The sequence below is a fragment of the Anas acuta genome, unplaced genomic scaffold (assembly GCF_963932015.1).
Source record: "Anas acuta unplaced genomic scaffold, bAnaAcu1.1 SCAFFOLD_340, whole genome shotgun sequence".
Lineage (NCBI taxonomy): Eukaryota > Metazoa > Chordata > Aves > Anseriformes > Anatidae > Anas > Anas acuta.
Genome location: NW_027076080.1, coordinates 1 through 19,980, shown reverse-complemented (window position 1 = coordinate 19,980; position 19,980 = coordinate 1). Strand labels below are relative to the sequence as shown.

Below are 19,980 nucleotides of genomic sequence, written 5' to 3'. Positions count from 1 at the left end.
AGGGAAAATGGCGGCCAACGGTCGCTCCCTGTCACCAGCATCCCTCCAAGTGTGGAAATAAAACAGAAAAAATACACAAAAAAGCACGAAAAAGGCCCAAAGTGGCTGACCTCACCCCCATCCTTTCTTTAATAAAGGTATTAAAGCGCCTGATCGCTGCCAAGCCCCTCACCTCAGGCTGTGGCAAAGGCACCATAATGGTGGTTGAGACGCCATCAGTTATTATCATAGAATCATAAAGGTTAAACTCAAAATATGCTACCAAAATATGCTAAAATATGCTAAACTAAAAAATTAAATTGCTAACACATATAAGCTGTATCTATCTATCTATCTATAAAACTCAGCTCTAGCCACAAAATCAAGGCTGAAGAAGGAACGTAGAACTTAATTAAATTAGCTGATTTTGGAAAAAAAAATGCTGAAGTGTTAAATGACAACAGAGCATGCACAAAATAGAAAGGAGAAAAGCACGAGGTGAAGAAGAGCCTACATCAAAAGACCCCAAAGTGTGACCACCAAGAGGGTATTGCTCATGCAAAAGTAGGAGGGATGATATGATAATTAGTTCTGATAAACCATTAATGTAAATCCTGCTCTTTCTTGCAAAATTATCTCAATATACGTATCACTGTACCATAAATAAGTACTCATTGTCTTGCTTAAGTGTACGTGTTTGGTGGAATTACCACCCACGTACACAGCGCTGTTAATAAATAAACCTGCTTTATAATTCTCCAAAATGAGTCTTTGAAAGTTATATTTGGAGCAAAACCTGCTTAGGAGCATGAGAAACATGGCTTTCAGTTGCCAGTGTCTTATTTTTCAAGTTTCCTGTGATTTTTCACTCTGTGAGGTGCTAATGTTACTTCTATTATCTGACTTGACACCCTGATTTTTGCCTAATTCCATGAAGGAGTCTGGTTGTTGTTGGCATTTTACAAGGTTGTCCTGTGAGCTTTCTTGTCGCTACAATAATTTCTCAAAAATACATTCCTTTTTCCTAAACAAATGTAACATTTTTTTTGCAAAAACATTAAAAAAAACACTCTTACAGGAGCTGGGTGCTAGCTTAGTTCCCCATCAGCAGGGTGCCATTTTGTGTCCCAGTCAGGGCGCCATGTTGGTTCCCAGTCAAGGATTCACTGGAATCATGACTTTTAATAGAAAAATTTTCCCTTTCCAGCCTCTTTTTTTTACCCAATTCCCACCTCTCAGCCCTTATAAATATCCCAATGACACTACGGCGGCTAATAACAGCCTGTTTTGCCTCATGCTTGCCCTGAATTTCCCCAGTGACTGATGAACTAAGCTCATGGAAAAGAAAAAAAAATGGAAAAAAAAAAAAAAAAGAAAAAAAAAAGAAGCATGAGGGAAAAATAAATAAGAAAATAGCCGGCCTCAAAGACACAGGTTCTTCTGGCGTTTTGTTTTTATTTCATCTTGCAGGGACTGGCGTATCTCCAGCCCCCAGCCTGTGGACAAGCCCGGCTTGTCTCAAGTGAATGCTGCGTTTGTAGGTGTGGAGGAAGAAGGAAAGTGGAAAAAAGTAGTCTCTAAAAGAGAAAAAGAGGAGGAAAAGCTGCTCCGGGGAAGGTTGAGGAGTAAAGGCAGCAGAGAAAGCAACATGGATGAGCCGGGACGCATCCTGGCCTGGTATTTGGCGCTGCCCTGCCTGCTTGCCCTGCCTGTGATGAACCTTTCCCTTGGCCAGGAGGTGAGCACGGATGTATTAATTAATTTTTGGGGCACAATCTGAGCTGTTGGGGGAATATTTTGCCATAATGCACCCCTTTCCCTCGCAGCTGCTGATGACCAGCTTCACCGTGAGCTCCGCCATCATCTCGCGCTACGCCTCCACCCGGGTGCGCTGCGCCATGCACAACCCTCACCCTGCGCCACGCCAGGCTGCCTTCGACCTCCATCTGTCGCCTGCTGCCTTCATCACCAACTTCACCATGTGAGGAGGAGGAGGAGGAGGAGGATGAGAAGGAGGAGGAGGAGGAAGGGACGTGTTATCAGCATGGCCACCGCCATGGCCGCAGCCCCTTGCTGGGCAACGCTATGGCTTTGGTCGTGGAGAAAGAGGCCCCTTTTGTGGAAAGAGAGGCAACTTTAGTGGAAAAAGAGGCAACTTTTGTGGAAAAAGAGGCCCTTTTGTGGAAAAGAGGCAACTTTTGTGGAAAAAGAGGCCCCTTTTGTGGAAAAAGAGGCAACTTTTGTGGAAAAAGAGGCCACTTTTGTGGAAAAAAAGGCAACTTTTGTGGAAAAGAGGCCCCTTTTGTGGAAAAAGAGGCCACTTTTGTGGAAAAAAAGGCAACTTCTGTGGAAAAAGAGGCCCCTTTTGCGGAAAAAGAGGCCCCTTTTGTGGAAGAAGAGGCAACTTTTGTGGGAAGAGGCCCCTTTTGTGGGAAAGGAGGCAACTTCTGTGGAAAAAAGAGGCCCCTTTTGTGGAAAAAGAGGCCCCTTTTGCGGAAAAAGAGGCAACTTTAGTGGAAAAAGAGGCCACTTTTGTGGAAAGAGAGGCCCCTCTTGTGGAAAAAGAGGCAACTTTTGTGGAAAAAGAGGCCACTTGTGGAAAAGAGAGGCAACTTTTGTGGAAATAGAGGCCACTTCTGTGGAAAAAGAGGTCACTTTTGTGTAAAAAAAGGCCACTTTTGTGGAAAAAGAGGCTACTGCGCACCATTTTAATCATTTTTCCCCACCAGCACGGTCGCTGGCAAGGTGTACGCAGCGGAGGTGATGGAGAAGCACCGTGCGAAGGAGCTGTACGAGGCAGCCCGCAAGCAGGGCAAGACGGCCGCGCACGTGGGCACCAAGTGAGCAATGGTGAGGGCGGACATGGGGGTGCACGAGGGGGACCGTGACGCTCCTTTCCTAACCCTCCAGGGAGCAGGAGCCCCAACGCTTCCGTGTGACGGCCACGGTGGCATCAAACGGGGACATTTCCTTCGAATTATGCTACGAGGAGCTGCTGCAGCGCCGCTTGGGCGCCTACCGCTACGCTGTCGCCATCCATCCCCGCCAGATCGTGGCCGAGCTCCGCGTGGAGCTGAGCATCACCGAGCGGGCTGGCATCAGTGACCTCCATGTGCTGCCCTTCCACCCTGCTGATCCACAGCAAGGTATGGCCACCACGGTGACAACGCCCTCCATTGAGGTGACAGCACCCTAATGTCACCGTAACCAACCACAGGGCGGGCGCTGCCGGCTGCCGGGGTGGAGAAGGGCACCCACTGCGCCCACGTCACCTTCGCCCCCACCCCGAAGGAGCAGGCGGCTTTCTCCGCCACCGGGCTGGCCGGGGACTTCGTGGTGGAGTACGACGTGGCCCGGCGCGATGCCGTGGGGGACGTGGAGGTGTGGCGGGGAGGGATGGGGACGGGGTAGGGTGAGGGTGAGGTTGTCCCTAAATCGCTGTTTTTTAATCCCTTAGCTCCAGGACGGGTACTTCGTCCACTTCTTCGCCCCCAGCGGGCTGCCCCCCATCCCCAAAGACATCATCTTCCTCATCGACGTCAGTGGCTCCATGGCTGGCACCAAAATCAAGCAGGTAGCGGCACGGGGGGCACCCCGCAGACCCCATTTCTCCGTGTGTCCCTCTTTAACTCCCCCTGTGCCCGCAGACCAAGGCGGCCATGCAATCCATCCTGCGCGCCCTGCGCCCCCACGACCGCTTCAACCTCGTGGCCTTCGCCGATGCCCCCCACGTGTGGCGCGAGGACGGCCCCATCCCGGCCACAACGTCCCAAATCCGCAGCGCCGCCCGCTACATCGAGTCCCTGGAGGCTGATGGCTGTGAGTACCGCCACGAGAACGCCCCCACGACCCCAAAACATCCCCAAAACATCCCAAAAAACATCCCCAAACCCCACAGGGACCGACCTGGACCGCGCGCTGCTGGCGGCGGCCGCCCTCCTCCGCCACCACGGTGTCACCAAGGAGCCCCGCGTGCCCCTGCTGCTCCTCCTGACGGACGGGGAGCCCACGGTGGGGGTGACGCAAGCCCCCCGCATCCTCTCCAACGCCCGCCGGGTTTTGGCCCCTTCGTCCGCCCTCCTTTTCGCTTTGGCTTTCGGGGAGGACGCCGACCTGGCCCTGCTGCGCCGTTTGGCCGCGGCGAGCGGCGGGACGGCTCGCCGTGTCCCCGAGGAGGATGAGGTGGCCCCGCAGCTCGCCGAATTTTTTCGGGAGATCGAAAACCCGCTGCTCCGCCACGTCGAGCTCTCCTACCCCGGTGCGACCCCCCGCCTCATCGCCCCCCGCCTCTTCCCGGGGTATTTCCAAGGCTCCGAGCTGGTGGTGGCTGGGAGGCTGGAACCGGGCGCCGAGCGGCTCCGCGTCCACGTGGCCGGGCACGGAGGCACCGGGGAGCTCCGTGCGGCCACCGAGGTGCCCCCCGATGTCCCCGAGGTGCCCCCCGGTTGTCCCCAGCACCCCCCCGAGCTCTTGGGGGGCTTCGTGCGGCGCCTTTGGGCGCACGTCACCATCCGGGAGCTGCTTCGGGCACGGCTGAGCGCCGAGGGCACGGCCGCTCGCCAAAAACTCACCGCCGAGGCCACCCAGCTGGCCCTGCGCCACCGTTTTGTCACCCCCCTCACCGCCCTGCTGGTGGTGACGCCGGGGGGGGACGCGGGCTCGACGGGACCCCCCCCCGCCACCACCCCGGGGCTCGGCGGCACCGTGGGCACCCCCCGGGTGACGCCGGGCAGCGTGGGGACAACCAAGGGCCCTGCCACCACCACCGTGGGACAGTTTGGGGACGTTTCGGCGACCGCCAGCGCCGCGCCCCGTGGCCCCCCCAGCTCTGGGTGCCCCCCATTTTTGGGGGACGCTCAGCCCCCCCCGGGGCCCCGGGGACGCGGTGCTGCTGCAGCCGGCCGAGGCCGAGCTGCTGGCTCCGGGGGTGGGGGGCGAGGAATTCGTCGAGTCCCTCGACCCCCCCACGGTCTACACCGTCCTCACCCCCAAAGGTGAACCCAGACCCCCCCCCCAGACCCCCCAAATCCCCCCCCCAGACCCCCAAATCCCCCCCCAACCCCCAAATCCCCCCCCCATCACCCCCTTTTTGGGGGATTTAACCCATTTAGCCCCCCCAACCTCACCTCCCCCTCTTTCCCCCCTCGCAGGGCTCCCCGATTATGAAGACACCGCAGGTAACAGCCCCCACCGCACCCCCTAAATATTTTTTTTTGGGGGGGGGGCACCACACCATGCTCCCCCCCCCTTTTTCTCTTCCAGACCTCACAGATGAGGTCGACAGCGGTGAGTAAAGGGATGGGAGTGGGGACAATTGTAATGGGGGGGGGGGCACAGGCACCCTAAAAACCCCCAGAATGTGGGGGGGGCACAGCCCAGGGGTGTCCTCAGCCCCCCCCCAACCCCCCCATTTTTCTCCAGCCTCCTCCAGCCCCACCTTCTTCACCTTCTCCGCCTCAGGTAGGGGGGGGGATCAGGGCGGGATGGGGGCCACCGGAGTGGATTTGGGGGGCGCTCAGCCCCCCTCTGACCCCTTTCTCTCCCCCCCCCCAGTGGATGGGGACCCCCACTTCGTGGCCAGCGTGGGGGGGGCCCTGCAGCCCCTCTGCTTCACCCTCGACGGGCGCCCAGGGGACGTCCTCCAGCTCCTGACCGACGAGCAGCTCGGTGAGACCCCGCGTGGGACCCCCCCCAAATCTACCTGGACCCCCCCAGACCCCCAATAACGTGGCGGGGGCACCCCGTTTCCCCCCCCCTTGTAGGGCTGAGGGTCCACGGGCACCTGGTGGGGGCCCCACCGTGGCCCCAAGCCCCCTCCCGCCCCCGAACCTTCCTTGACGCCCTCACCCTCTCGGTGGGCACCGCCGCCGTCACCGTCACCCTACAACGAATCCACGTCACCAGGGGGGGCCCCCCCATCTCCTTGCCCTTCTCCCACCCCGCCCGGCTCCGCCGCCCCCCCCTGACGCTGCTGGTGGGCCGGGGGGGCCGCCTCCACCTCTTTTTGGGCCCCCACTTGAGATTTGGGGTGCTGCGCCACCGCTACGGCCGCCCCGGCGCCCTGCAGCGCGACCACCTCGGCTTCTACATCCCCGACGGCGCCGGCTTGTCCCCAAAATCGGGGGGGCTTTTAGGTAAGTGTTGCCCCCCCCCTAAAAAAGCACCTTCGCCACCTTTTTGGGGGTGGCGGGGGGGTGATAACGTGTCCCCTCTCCCCAGGCCGGCTGCGGGGGGTCCGGCTGGCTTTTTTGGGACGCCGGGGACGGCGCGGCTGCAGCGGGGTGAGGTGGGGGTGACAGCCACGTTGGTGGCCAAAAAGGTCCCGGGGGGGTCGGGGGGGGCACGGTACGGGCACTGCTGGCTGGTGCCGCGCCCCGAGGTGCTGGAGCTGCTGGGGGGGCCATACCAGGCTTTCCTGGCCCCCCCTTTGGTATAAAAACCGAATAAAAAACAACAAAATAAAAACATATAAAAAAACAACAAACGGGGGGGGGGGGGGCAAAGCATCACCACCCAAAATTTGCAGTGGGTGACCCCATTTTTGGAGGATTTCCCCATTTTTGGGAGGATTTCCCCATTTTTAGGGAGGATTTCCCCATTTTTGGGAAGAGTTCCCCATTTTTTGGGAGGAATTCCCCATTTTTGGCAGGATTTCCCCATTTTTTTTTGGAGGATATCCCCATTTTTGGGGGGATTTCCCCATTTTGGGGAGAATTTCCCCATTTTTAGGGAGGATATCCCCATTTTTAGGAGGAGTTCCCCATTTTTTGGGAGGAGTTCCCCATTTTTATGGAGGATATCCCCATTTTTATGGAGGATTTCCCCATTTTTGGGAAGATTTCCCCATTTTTGGGAGATTTCCCATTTTTAGGGAGGATATCCCATTTTTGGGAGAATTTCCCCATTTTTGGGGAGGATTTCCCCATTTTTGGGAGGATTTCCCCATTTTTACGGAGAATATCCCCATTTTTACGGAGAATATCCCCATTTTTGGGAGGATTTCCCCATTTTTGGGAGGATTTCCCCATTTTTTGGGGTGCAGCAAGAGGGTAAACCCCCTAACCCCCCCTCCAAAAATTAGGGACCTCTCTGCAACCCCCCCCACAGAACCTTCTAAAGCCATGGCCCCCCCCCCGACACCTCGACGCCCCAATTCTACCGTTTTTAATCCCAAAACTCGTTTTTTTTAACCATTTTAATGAAAAATCTAACAATAAACCTCCGTCCTCAGAGCTGCATGGCCGCCGTCAGCGTCTCCGACAGCTTGGTGGCGATTTTTTCTGGGGGGGGGGACACACAAAATGGTTCCGATGGGGGCGTTTTGGGGGGGGGGAAAGGGGTGAGGATTGGGGGAAAAAAAGGTTTTTTTTGGCTCACCTGCTCTTTTTTGCTGCTTTTTCCTCCGCTTGCCCGCGGCCGCCAGCCCCTGGCCCTGCAGCAGGGGGGGCAGCGAGGCCACTTCTTCCAAACGGGGGGCGCGGGGGGGGGGCAGCCTCCTCCGTGCCCCCCCCCAGGCTTCGCCCGGGGCTTCAGCTCCACCGTCAGCGCGCCGAACTGGGGGGGAAGCACATCAAAACCTCCTCTGCGCCCCAAAATCCTTCACGGGCCCCCAAAAATCCTTCACATGGCCCCAAAAATCCTTCACGGCCCAAAATCCCCCAAATCCTTCACAGGCCCCCAAAAAATCCTTCAACACTCTCCAAAATCCTTCACAGGCCTCCCAAACCCTTCTCAGGCCCCCCAAAATCCTTCACATGACCCTAAAATCCTTCATGGGCCCCCAAAAATCTCTCACGAGCCCCCCAAGACTCTTCTTGGGTCCACAAAATCCTTCATAGACCCCCAAAAAATCCCTCACCACCCTCCAAAATCCTTCACAGGCCCCCAAAACCTTTCATCATCCCCTCAAAACCCTTCATAGGCCCCCCAAACACTTCTCGGCCCCCCCAAATCCTCCTCATGACCCCGAAATCCTTCATGGGTCCCCAAAAATCCCTCACGAGCCCCCAAAATTCTTCTTGGGTCCCCAAAATCCTTCATAGGCCCCCAAAACCTTTCATCATCCCCTCAAAACCCTTCATAGGCCCCCAAAATCCTTCTCATGACCCCCAAACTCTTCTCAGGCCCCCCAAAATCCTTCTCATGACCCCCAAAACCCATCACAGCCCCCCCAAAACCCTTCAAGCCCCCCAAAAACCCCTTCCCACACCTCCAGCCCGTCGCCGTCAGCCTCCGCGCCTCCATCCCTCTCCATGGCCTCCTCCTGCCCTTCCTCCTCCTCCTCCTCCTCCTCGGGGCCGCACGCCGCCATCTCGATGCCCTCCACCTCCACGGGGACAGCTGTGGGGATCCAGGTAAGCCCCATAAAGGGGATAAATTTTTATTTTTTGGGGGGGGACACCCCAAAACTCACCTGCTAACGCCTCGGCGTCGCCCCTCTCCAGCGCCTCCAAATCCAGCTCCGGCCCCAACGCGGGCAGGATCCGCGCCTCCAGCTGCGCCCCCCCCTCGTCCCGCTCGGGGGGGTGCGTGTAATAGGAGATTTTCCCACTGTTAAGATAATTTTGGGGAGATTTATGGGTTTTTAAGGGACGGGGGAGGGCGTGCTGCCCCCCCCCCCCCCAGTCCTTAAACCCACCTGGTCCAGTCGTGCAGCAGGGCCACGGCGGCGGCGTGGGGGTCCGGGAGCCCCCCCGGCCGTAGGCGGCCCTGACGTCGGGCCAAGTGGGAGAGGAATTGGCGGGGGTCGGCGCAGGGGGGCACCCCGTAGAGCTCGCTCAGCTATGGGGGGGGACGTATGGGGTCACGCTGTTAGGGTTGGGGTAAAGGGGGGGGCACCACGCACGACAGACCCCGTAAAAATGGGGTTGAGTCATCCCCCGACAGCTCCAAATATCATAAAAATAGGGTTAACTCCCCCCTGATAGCCCCAAACCCCATAAAAATGGGGCTGAGCCCCCCCCAGACTACCCCAAACCCATAAAAATGGGGCTGAGCCCCCCCCAGACTACCCTAAACCCCATAAAAATGGGGCTGAGGCCCCCCTAGATTACCCTAAACCCCATAAAAACGGGGCTGAGGCCCCCCCATACAACCTAAACCCCATAAAAATGGGGCTGAGCCCCCCCTAAACTACCCTAAACCCTATAAAAATGGGCTGAGCACCCCCCAAACACCACAGACCCCATAACAATAGGGATGAACACCCCCCAACACCCCCAAACCCCCCCAATAATGGGGCCAAACACCCCCCAAACCCCATATCAATGGGGTTGAGCCCCCCCAAACCCCCCAGCAATGGGGCTGGAGCCCCCCCAATACCCGCCAACCCCCCCAATAATGGGTCAAACCCACCCAAACCCCCCCAATGGGGCCAAACCCCCCCAAACCCGAACCCCAAAAGGTCTGAGCCCCCCCCCGGCCACCCCCAACCCCCCCAATAATGGGTCTGAAACCCCCCAACCCCCCCCCCAATACCCCCAACCCCCCTGATAATGGGGCCGAAACCCCCCAAACCCCCCCCCAGTGGGGACAAACCCCCCCCAAACCTGAACCCCAAAAGGTCTGAGCCCCCCCCCGGCCACCCCCAACCCCCCCAATAATGGGGCTGAAACCCCCCAAACCCCCCAGAAATGAGGCTGACCCCCCCCAACACCCCCAAACCCCCAATAATGGGGTCAAACACTCCCCAAACCCCATAGCAATGGGGTTTAGTCCCCCCAAACCCACCAGCAATGGGTCTGAAACCCCCCCCAACACCCCCAAACCCTCCCACTGCTGGGTCCGAACCCCCAAAAACCCCCCAGAAATTGGGCTAAACCCCCCAAACCCCCAATAATGGGGCCAAAGCCCCCCCAAACCCCAGAGCAATGGGGTTAAGCCCCCCCAGCCCCCCCACTAATGGGTCCGAACCCCCCCAAACCCCCCAACAATGGGGCTGAACCCCCCCCAATACCCCCAACCCCCCCGATAATGGGCCCAAACCCCCCAACCCCCCCCCCAATGGGGCCAAACCCCCCGCAAACCCCACACCAATGGGACTGAGCCCACCCTGGACACCCCCAACCCCCCCAGTAATGGGTCTGAAACCCCTCAAACCCCCCCTAATACCCCCAACCACCCCGATAATGGGGCCGAAACCCCCCAAACCCCCCCCAATGGGGCCAAAACCCCCACAAACCCCACACCAACGGGTCTGAGCCCCCCTGGACACCTCCAACCCCCCCAATAATGGGTCTGAAACCCTCCACCCCCCCCCCAATACCCCCAACACACCCGATAATGGGGCCGAAACCCCCCAAACCCCCCCCAATGGGGCCAAAACCCCCCAAACCTGAACCCCAAAAGGTCTGAGCCCCCCCGGCCACCCCCAACCCCCCCAATAATGGGGCTGAAACCCCCCAAACCCCCCAGAAATGAGGCTGACCCCCCCCCAACACCCCCAAACCCTCCCACTGATGGGTCCAACCTCCCCCCAAACCCCCCAGCAATGGGTCCGAACCCCCCCCCAACACCCCCAACCCCCCCAATAATGGGGCCGAAACCCCCCAATCCCCCCATAATGGGGCCAAACCCCCCCCAAACCCCACACCAATGGGTCTGATCCCCCCCCTGGACACCCCCAACCCCCCCAATAATGGGTCTGAAACCCCTCAAACCCCCCCTAATACCCCCAACACACCCGATAATGGGGCCAAAACCCCCCAAATCCCCCCCAATGGGGCCAAACCCCCCCCAAACCCGAACCCCAAAAGGTCTGAACCCCCCCCGGCCACCCCCAACCCCCCAATAGTGGGGCTGACCTCCCCCCAGCACCCCCAAAACCCCCTACTAATAAGTCCAAAATCCCCCAAACCCCCCAGCAACGGGTCTGAACCCCCCCAGACACCCCCAACCATCCCAACAATGGGGCCGAAACCCCCCAACCCCCCCCCAGTGGGGCCAAACCCCCCCCCAAACTCAACACCAAAAGTTCTGAGCCCCCCCCCGGCCACCCCCAACCCCCCCCAACGCCCACCTGCTGGGGGGGGCAGCGGTGCAGGATGGCGGCGGCGGGGCCCAGGGGGTCCTTGAGGCGCTGGGGGGCCAGGGCCCCCCTGAGGGGGGCGGCGGCGGGGGGGGGCGCCCGTTTCCATGACGACGCCGGGGCAGTCCAGCAGCTGGATGTGGCGGTCCAGCTGCACCGCCTGCAGGCACCTGGGGGCGGGGCCACGTCAAGGACACGCCCACAAAGGGGCGGGGCCACACAAAGGCCACGCCCACAAGGGGAGGAGCCACTACAAAGTGGGCGGGGCCACATGCAGGACATACCCATAAAAGGGGGGAGCCACTACAAAGGGGCGTGGCCACATAAAAGACCACGCCCACAAAGGGGCGGGGTCAAACAAAGGCCACGCCCACAGGGGGAGGAGCCACCACAAAGGGGTGGGGCCACATCAAGGCCACGCCCACAAAAGGGGCGGGGCCACATACAGGACTCACCCATAAAAGGGAAGGAGCCACTACAAAGGGGCGGGGCCACATCAAGGCCACGCCCACAAAGGGGTGGGGCCAGCCCCAAGGGAGGGGGCGGGGCCAGTTCAAGCTCCTCCCACAGGGGCGGGGCCAGCCCAAGCTCCTCCCACCCGGGGGCGGGGCTTACCTGGTGACCCCCGGCGTCGCCCCCACCCCGCACACCCGGCTCCGCTTCAGGCTGTTGATGAGGCTGCTCTTGCCCACGTTGGGGTATCCTGAAGGGATTTTTTTGGGGAAAAAAGGAGAAATTAGGGATCGGGGAGGGGAAATAAAATAGGGGGGGGTCCCGCTGTGCTGCCCGCCCCCCCCCCGAGCCCCGCTCACCCACGACACCCACGGTGATGGCCGTCTTCACCTCCCGCGAGCGGCTGTAGTTGGCCAGCACCCGCAGCAGGCAGTCGGCCCCCACGCTGCCCCCCCCAGCCAGCACCTCCTCGGGGGCTGTGGTCACCGGCAGCCGGCTCTGCTTCTGCACGGAAAACACCACAGGGTCACGAGAAAACACCCAATTTCCCCTTTTTTTCCCCCAAATTTCCGTGTTGCCCCCACCAGGTTGCGGCTCTGCTGCTGCGTGCACGCCTTGAAGGCCACGGTGGGGAACTCGGCGCGCAGGTACTTGAGCCACGCCGCCACCACGTCCCGCGGCACCAGGTCTGCGGGGACAAAAACGTCACCGGGGGGGCTCTGTGCGCCCCCCCCAGCCCCCCTAAACCCCCCCCAATTTTACCGATTTTATTAAGGACGAGCACCAGGCGCTGGCGGGCGCCGGCACGGCGCACGGCGGCCTCCAGCTGGGGGCTGCGGCAGCCCTGGGGGTCTCGGGCGTCCAGCACCTCCAGCACCACGTCGGAGGCTGCCAGCACCTGTGGAAGACTCGGGGGGCTCAGCATAGAGCGAGAAAACCCCAAAAAAAACTAAAACACCCCAAATTAATGCTCACCTTGCGCAGCTCCCGCCCGTACTGCCGCAGCGAGGCCTCGTCCTGAGCGTCCGGCTGGGCTGCTGTCACCTCCTGGGGGACAACACAGGTTAATAGGTGGGGGGGGCAGCCAAAATATTGAGGGGGGGTGATTTGGGGGTGCCCCCCACCCCAAAATTCCCCCTACCTTGCGCTCGAAGTCTCGCTGCCGCCGCAGGGCGTCGTGCTGCAGCCCCGCCAGGCTCCGCCGCCGGCCCAGCTCCGCGCCCCGCGCCTCCTCCTGCCGCCGCCGCGCCTCGGCCGCCTGCGGGGAGGGGTTGTTTTGGGGGAATTCACCCCAAAAAATCCCCTTTTATTTATTAATTTATATTTTTTGTTCTTACCCTTTTCTGCTTTCTCTCATTCTGCTGCTGGATGTGGGCGGCGAAGCGGCCGAGCTGCGGCACCCCGGGGTCCTTTTTCCCTGCTGCCTTCGCGGCTTTGCCCTAGGGGAGGAGGAGTCCATTTTTTTGGGGTGAGAAACCCACTTTTTGGGGGTCCCAGGCCCAGTTTGGGGGGGGCACAAACACCATTCTGGGGGGTGCCGGGGCCTCCCTGCCTTGGGGCTCACCTGGAGCCGCTTCTTGCGGGCGGCCTCCACCTGGCGCCCTGCGGAGAGCGGCAGCGTTACGGGGGGGGAGCCCCTCCCCGAGACCCCCCCCCCCAGAGCCCCCCAAAACCCCCCCGGGACGCACGGGACCGCGTCATGGCCGCCCCCACGCCGCTCTCCTGCCCTCTGGGCGCGCTGCTGGCGTCACTTCCGGCGCGACGGGATAGCTTTAGCCACGCCCCTTTCGCTCGTGACCCCGCCCACTTAGATGACGTCACTGAGGGGTGGTGGGCCTCACCCAAGATGGCGCCGCCACTACCAAGATGGCGCCTGAGGCGGAACAACCACGCCCCCTAGCGACGCCGCCACACCCAAGATGGCGGCGTCACCATGGTGACAGGCACCCAGGGCACTGCCACACCCAAGATGGCGCCCGCACCGACCCACCCAAGATGGCGGCGTCGCTATAGTAACAGGCACCCAGGGACACGGCCACACCCAAGATGGCGGCCGCCCCGACCCGCCGCCACAAGATGGCGCCCCCCAAGAACGACCGGAACTGCCCTTACCAAGAGTGCACTTTTTTTATTCCTTTTTTTTTTTTTTTCTTTTTTTCCTTTTTTTAACGTTTTTCGCTCACTTTGGGGTGGGGGGGAGGAGGGGCCGAGCCGCCACTTATATATAATTTTAATTGTTGGGGGGTGGGGGGGGGAGGCTTCTGTGTCCCCCCCCCTCCCCTAAATTTGCCCCCCCCTCCCCCTTCCCCCCCCCCATGGGCAGGGCCCCTCCCCTCTAAGCCACCCCCCCCCCAAAAAAAAAACCTCAAACCTCACAAAAAAGAGCAAAAACCGAGGAGAAGAAAGGAAGGGGGCGGGAAGAGGGGGGGGGGCAACGGAGAGGATGAAGGGGGGGGGGGGGGGGGGAAGGAAAAAAACAAAATAAAAACAAAAAAAAAAAGCTCAACGAAACCAAAAAATATATATATATATTTATAGCCATCTCTCGTCCGCGCCGGGGTGGGGTGGGCCCGGGGTTGGTGGGGGGGGGGGGCGGGGGGGGGCCGGAGAGGGGATGGGGGGGGGGGGGGGCGCTACGCCAGCCCGAAGCCCTCGGAGCACTCCTGGATGGCCAAGAGCAGCATCTGCCGCAGCTTCTCGTAGCTCTCGTAGGCCGGCAGGTCCAGCTGGTTGAAGCTGGGGGGGGGTGGGATTAATGGGGGGGGGAGGTGGGTTAATGGGGGGGCCCCCTGGCATCTCACTGTGACCCCCACTTGGTGCCCCCCCCAGCCCCATTTCCCCGTGTCCTTCTGTCCTCAGCCCAAGTCCTGGCCTTGTCCTTGTGGGCCCGTCCCCATGTCCCCACCTCATTGTGTCCCCATATCCCCATGTCCCACCCCATTGTGTCCCCATGTCCCCTATCCCCATACCCATGTCCCACCTCATTGTGTCCCCATATCCCTTCCCCATATCCCCATGTCCCCCACCCCTATGTCCCCTGACCCCATACCCCCCATGTCCCCATTCCCACGTCCCACCCCTCTGTCCCGTCCCCATATCCCCATCCCACCCCATTGTGTCCCCATGTCCCCCATCCCTATGTCCCCTGACCCCATACCCCCATGTCATCCCCATCCTGTCCCACCCCATTGTCCCCATATCCCATCCCCATATCCCCATGTCCCCTATCCATATGTCCCCTGACCCCATATCCCCTATCCCCACATCCAACCCCTCTGTCCCCTGTCCCCATATCCCCCTCTCCCACCCCATTGTGTCCCCACATCCCCCTGTCCCACCCCACTGTGTCCCCATATCCCCATGTCCCTATCCCTATGTCCCCTGACCCCATATCCCCATGTCCCCCATCCCCACATCCCACCCCTCTATCTCCTGTCCCCATATCCCCCTGTCCCACCCCACTGTGTCCCCATATCCCCATGTCCCCCATCCCCACGTCCCACTCCTCTGTCCCCTGTCCCCATATCCCCCTGTCCCACCCCATAGTGTCCCCATATCCCATCCCCACATCCCCAAATCCCCCCATCCCCTCCCCAACCCCTCCCTCCCCATCCCTCCCCGTCCCCCCACGCCCCCTCCCGCCCCCCCCGCGTCCCCGTTTGTCCCCCTTTGTCCCCACCAGGTGTGCGCCGAGGGCAGGCGGTCGGTGGAGCGGTCGTCGCGGTGGATTTGGAATTTTTGGATGCCGTTCATGCCCTCCAGGGCGGCGAAACCCTGCAGGGGAACCTTGGACGTCCCCGTCACGAACTGCAGGAATTTGGCGCGGTCCGCCTGGTCGAAGGAGCGCAGCGCCCGCCAGAACCACTGGATCTGTGGGGCGGAAGCCTCGTCACCCCAAAAACCCTCCCCCGGGAGGATGATTGGGGTTTTTTTGGGGGTGAAGCACACCTGGAGGGAGTTACCCTAGTGTTTGCCCCCAAAAACCCTCTCCTGGGACAATACTTATTTTTTTTTTTTTTGGGGTGAAGCCCACCTGGATGGAATCACCCTGGTGTTTGCCCCCAAAAACTCTCCCCCGGGAGGATGTTTAGGGTTTTTTTTGGGGTGAAGCACACCTGGATGGAGTTACCCTGGTGTTTTCCCCCAAAAACCCTCCTCCAGGAGGATGTTTGGGGTTTTTTGGGGGGGTTAAGCCCACCTGGATGGAGTTACCCTGGTGTTTACCCCAAAAAACTCTCCCCCGGGAGGATGATTGGGGTTTTTTTGGGGGGTTAAGCCCACCTGGATGGAATCACCCTGGTGTTTGCCCCCAAAAACCCTCCCCCGGGAAGATGCTAAAGGTTTTTTTTTGGGGTGAAGCCCACCTGGATGGAATCACCCTGGTATTTGCCCCCAGAACCTCCCCCAGGAGGATGTTTAGGGTTTTTTTTGGGGGTGAAGCACACCTGGAGGGAGTTACCTTGGTGTTTGCCCCCAAAATCCCTCCCCCGGGAGGATGATTGGGGTTTTTTGGGGGGTGAAACCCACCTGGATGGAGTCACCCTGGTGTTTGCTCCCAAAAACCCTCCTCCAGGAGGATGTTTAGGGTTTTTTTTGGGGTGAAGCACACCTGGATGGAGTTACCCTGGTGTTTGCCCCCTAAAACTCTCCCTCAGGAGGACTTGTAGGATTCTTTTTTGGGGTGAAGCCCACCTGGATGGAGTCACCCTGGTGTTTGCCCCAAAAAAAACCTTCCCCAGGAGGATGTTTAGGGGTTTTTTTGGGGGTAAAACCCACCTGGATGGAGTTGCCCTGCTAGTTGTCCCCAAAAACCCTCCCCTGGGAGGATGATTAGGGTTTTTTTGGGGTGAAGCCCACCTGGATGGAGTCACCTTGGTGTTTGCCCCCAAAAACTCTCCCCTGGGAGGATGTTTAGGGTTTTTTTTGGGGTAAAACCCACCTGGATGGCGTCACCCTGGTGTTTGCCCCCATAACCACCCCCAGGAGGATATTTAGGGTTTTCTTTTTGGGGTAAAACCCACCTGGATGGAGTCACCCTGATTTTTACCCCCTAAAACTCTCCCTCAGGAGGACTTGTAGGATTTTTTGGGGGGGTGAAACCCACCTGGATGGCGTCACCCTGGTGTTTTCCCCCATAACCTCCCCCAGGAAGATGTTTAGGGTTTTTTTTGGGGGTAAAACCCACCTGGATGGAGTTGCCCTGGTGTTTACCCCCAGAACCTCCCCCAGAAGGATATTTAGGGTTTTTTTTTTGGAGGGTGAAGCCCACCTGCATGAAATTGCCCTGATTTTTACCCCCTAAAACTCTCCCTCAGGAGGACTTGTATGATTTTTTTTTGGGGTGAAGCCCACCTGAATGGAATTACCTTGGTGTTTGCCCCCAAAAACCCTCCCCTAGGAGGATGCTTAGGGTTTTTTTTGGGGTGAAGCCCACATGGATGGAGTTGCCCTGGTGTTTGCCCCCAAAAACCCTCCTCCAGGAGGATGTTTGGGGTTTTTTTTTGGGGTGAAGCCCACCTGAATGGAATCACCCTGCTGTTTGTCCCCAAAACCTCCTCCAGGAGGATGCTTAGGGTTTTTTTTGGGGTAAAACCCACCGGGATGGCGTCACCCTGGTGTTTACCCCCAGAACCTCCCCCAGGAGGATATTTAGGGTTTTTTTTTGGGGTAAAACCCACCTGGATGGAGTTGCCCTGGTACTTGTGGTACTCGGTGTTGGCCTTGAGGTCGTCGATGTCGATGGTGGGCAGCCCCGAGATGAGCAGCTCCAGCTCCTGCTCCGTGAAGATGGAGATGAGGCGCTTGGGGATGATCTCGTAGAAACCCTCCAAAAAGGCGGCCAGCTGCTTCCTGATGGCTCCTGCGGGACGGGCAGGGTGCTCAGGGGGATTTTGGGGCTGTGACACCCCCTAAACCCCAAAAAGACCCCAAAAAGACCCCAAAAAGACCCCAAAACTCACCGGTCATGCGCATCTGGCAGACGAGGTGGACGTACTCCTTCTTGTTCTCCTCCGTCACCAGCACGTTGGCTCCGTTGGGTTTCAGGTCCCGCACCTCGCACACCCCAAACTCCTGCACCTGGGGGCGGCCGGGGGGGTGAAGGGGACAGCCCCGAAATCCAGGGGACACCCCCAAAAAAGAGGGGACACCCCCAGAGAAGAGGGGACACCCCCAAAGTAGGAGCAACCACCCCCAGGAGCAACCCAAGGAGACCCAAGGGAGGTGTAGGGTGCTGGGGAGCCGGATTTTGGGGTGTCCCCGCGTCCCCAAAAGGGGGTGGTGTCCCCCCTGGGACACCCCCAGAAAAAAGGGGACACTCCCAAAAAAGAGGGGACACCCCCAGGACAGAAGGGATACCCCCAAAAAAGGGGACACCCCCAGAGAAGAAGGGACACCCCCAGGAGCAACCCAAGGAGACCCAAGGGAGGTGTAGGGTGTTGGGGAGCTGGATTTTGGGGTGTCCCCGTGTCCCCAAAAGGGGGTGGTGTCCCCCAAAAGGGGGTGGTGTCCCCTACATCAGTGTCCTCCCTGGGGACACCGCCCAAAAAAGAGGGGACACCCCCAAAAAAGAGGGGACACCCCCAGGAGCAACCCGAGGAGACCCAAGGGAGGTGTAGGGTGTTGGGGAGCCGGATTTTGGGGTGTCCCCGTGTCCCCAAAAGGGGGTGGTGTCCCCCACATCGGTGTCCCCCCTGGGGACACCCCCAGAAAATAGGGGACACCCCCAGGACAGAAGGGACACCCCCAAAAAAGAGGGGACACCCCTAGAGAAGAGGGGACACCCCCAGGAGCAACCCAAGGAGACCCAAGGGAGGTGTAGGGTGCTGGGGAGCCGGATTTTGGGGTGTCCCCGCGTCCCCAAAATTGGGTGGCGTCCCCCAAAAGGGGGTGGCGCCCCCAAATTTGTGTCCCCCCCCCTCCCTGCTCACCTCGGTGCTGAAGGTGAGGTCGTAGCCCAGGGTGGAGACGTCGTTCTCCAGCAGGTAGACCAAGCCCTGGTAGAAGTGGTAATCCTCGCTCTCCATGTCCGTGTACCTGCGGCCCAAAAATTTGGGGTCGGCGACATTTTTTGGGGGGTCCCGAACCTTTTTGGGGGGGTTCAACCCCCTTTTTGGGGGGTTCAACCCCTTTTTTGGGGGTTCAATGCCTTTTTTGGGGGTTCAATGGCTTTTTTTTGAGGTTTCAACAGCTTTTTGGGGGGTTCAATGCCTTTTTTGGGGGTTTTGACACCTTTTTTTTGGGGTTCAATGCCTTTTTTGGGGGGTTCAACCCCTTTTTGGGGGGGGTTCAATGCCTTTTTTTGGGTTAAACGGCTTTTTTTTGAGGTTTCAACAGCTTTTTTGGGGGGTTCAATGCCTTTTTTGGGGTTTTGACGCCTTTCTTGGGGGGTTCGATGCTGTTTTGGGGTGTTTTAACACCTTTTTTGGGGTTCAATGCCTTTTTTGGGGGGTTCAACACCTTTTTTGGGGGTTAAACGGCTTTTTTTTGAGGTTTCAACAGCTTTTGGGGGGGGTTCAATGCCTTTTTTGGGGGTTTTGACGCCTTTCTTGGGGGGTTCAATGCTTTTTTGGGGTGTTTTAACACCTTTTTTGGGGGTTCAACACCTTTTTGGGAGTTACAACACCTTTTTGGGGGGGTTGATGCCCCACAAAGGGGGTCCACCACCCCAGAGTTGGGGTTTGACACCTCGTGGTTGGGGTTCAACACCCCATATTTAGGGTTCAACACCTTATAGTTGGGGTTCAGCACCCCGTAGTTGGGGTCTACCACCCTATAGTAGGGTTCCACCACCCTGTAGTTGAATTCAACACCCTATAGTTGGGCTCTACCACCTTGTAGTTGGGCTCCACCACCTCGTAGTTGAGTTCAACACCCTATAGTTGGGATCCACCACCCTAAAGTTGGGGTCCACCACCTTGTGGTTGAGTTCAACACCCTACAGTTGGGCTCTACCACCTTATAGTTGGGTTCAACACCCTATTAGTTGGGGTCTACCACCTTGTAGTCGGGTTTCAGCACCCTGTAGTTGAGTTCCATCACCCTGTAGTTGAGTTCAACACCCTAACGGTTGGGCTCTACCACCTTGTAGTTGGGTTCCAGAACCCCGTAGTTGAGTTCAGCACCATACAGTTGGGGTCCAACACCCTATAGTTGGGTTCCATCACCCCGTAGTTGGGTTCAACGCCCTAAAGTTGGGCTCTACCACCTTATAGTTGGGTTCAACACCCTATAGTTGGGGTCTACCACCTTGTAGTTGAGTTCAACACCCTACAGTTGGGTTCCAGCACCCCGTAGTTGAGTTCAACACCCTACAGTTGGGGTCTGCCACCTTGTAGTTGAGTTCAACACCCTATAGTAGGGTTCCACCACCCCGTAGTCGAGTTCAACACCCTACAGTAGGGTTCCACCACCCCGTAGTTGAGTTCAACACCCTATAGTAGGGTTCCACCACCCCGTAGTTGAGTTCAACACCCTATAGTAGGGTTCCACCACCCCGTAGTCGAGTTCAGCAACCTATAGTA

General features: G+C 58.9%; 3 protein-coding genes across 3 annotated transcripts; 1 reads left to right on the top strand and 2 right to left on the bottom strand.

Moving 5' to 3' along the window:
* The first annotated feature begins 1,382 nt into the window (after window positions 1-1,382).
* Window positions 1,383-6,463, top strand: LOC137848931 (inter-alpha-trypsin inhibitor heavy chain H6-like). Its single transcript, XM_068668423.1, is given in 16 exon segments — window positions 1,383-1,717; window positions 1,806-1,960; window positions 2,709-2,819; window positions 2,890-3,125; window positions 3,197-3,360; window positions 3,437-3,553; window positions 3,627-3,833; window positions 3,835-4,823; window positions 4,825-4,973; window positions 5,130-5,156; window positions 5,242-5,265; window positions 5,401-5,439; window positions 5,533-5,646; window positions 5,742-6,113; window positions 6,199-6,222; window positions 6,225-6,463. Coding segments are annotated over 16 exon segments (3,009 nt in total). The 5' UTR covers window positions 1,383-1,627; the 3' UTR covers window positions 6,416-6,463.
* Window positions 6,464-7,108: 645 nt separating this feature from the next.
* Window positions 7,109-13,267, bottom strand: LOC137848936 (guanine nucleotide-binding protein-like 3-like protein). Its single transcript, XM_068668430.1, is given in 16 exon segments — window positions 7,109-7,259; window positions 7,357-7,533; window positions 8,189-8,319; window positions 8,393-8,529; window positions 8,618-8,760; window positions 10,997-11,098; window positions 11,100-11,175; window positions 11,621-11,708; window positions 11,818-11,962; window positions 12,043-12,146; window positions 12,221-12,356; window positions 12,434-12,505; window positions 12,600-12,716; window positions 12,796-12,897; window positions 13,023-13,060; window positions 13,147-13,267. Coding segments are annotated over 16 exon segments (1,614 nt in total). The 5' UTR covers window positions 13,160-13,267; the 3' UTR covers window positions 7,109-7,226.
* A 693-nt stretch (window positions 13,268-13,960) lies between these two features.
* On the bottom strand, window positions 13,961-19,726 carry LOC137848930 (E3 ubiquitin-protein ligase HUWE1-like; the record flags this gene model as incomplete). The annotated part of the gene is made up of 7 exons (XM_068668422.1): window positions 13,961-14,194; window positions 15,138-15,328; window positions 17,137-17,318; window positions 17,419-17,536; window positions 18,388-18,543; window positions 19,124-19,250; window positions 19,665-19,726. Coding segments are annotated over 7 exons (939 nt in total), but the record flags the coding sequence as incomplete, so codon positions are not given.
* Window positions 19,727-19,980: the final 254 nt, after the last annotated feature.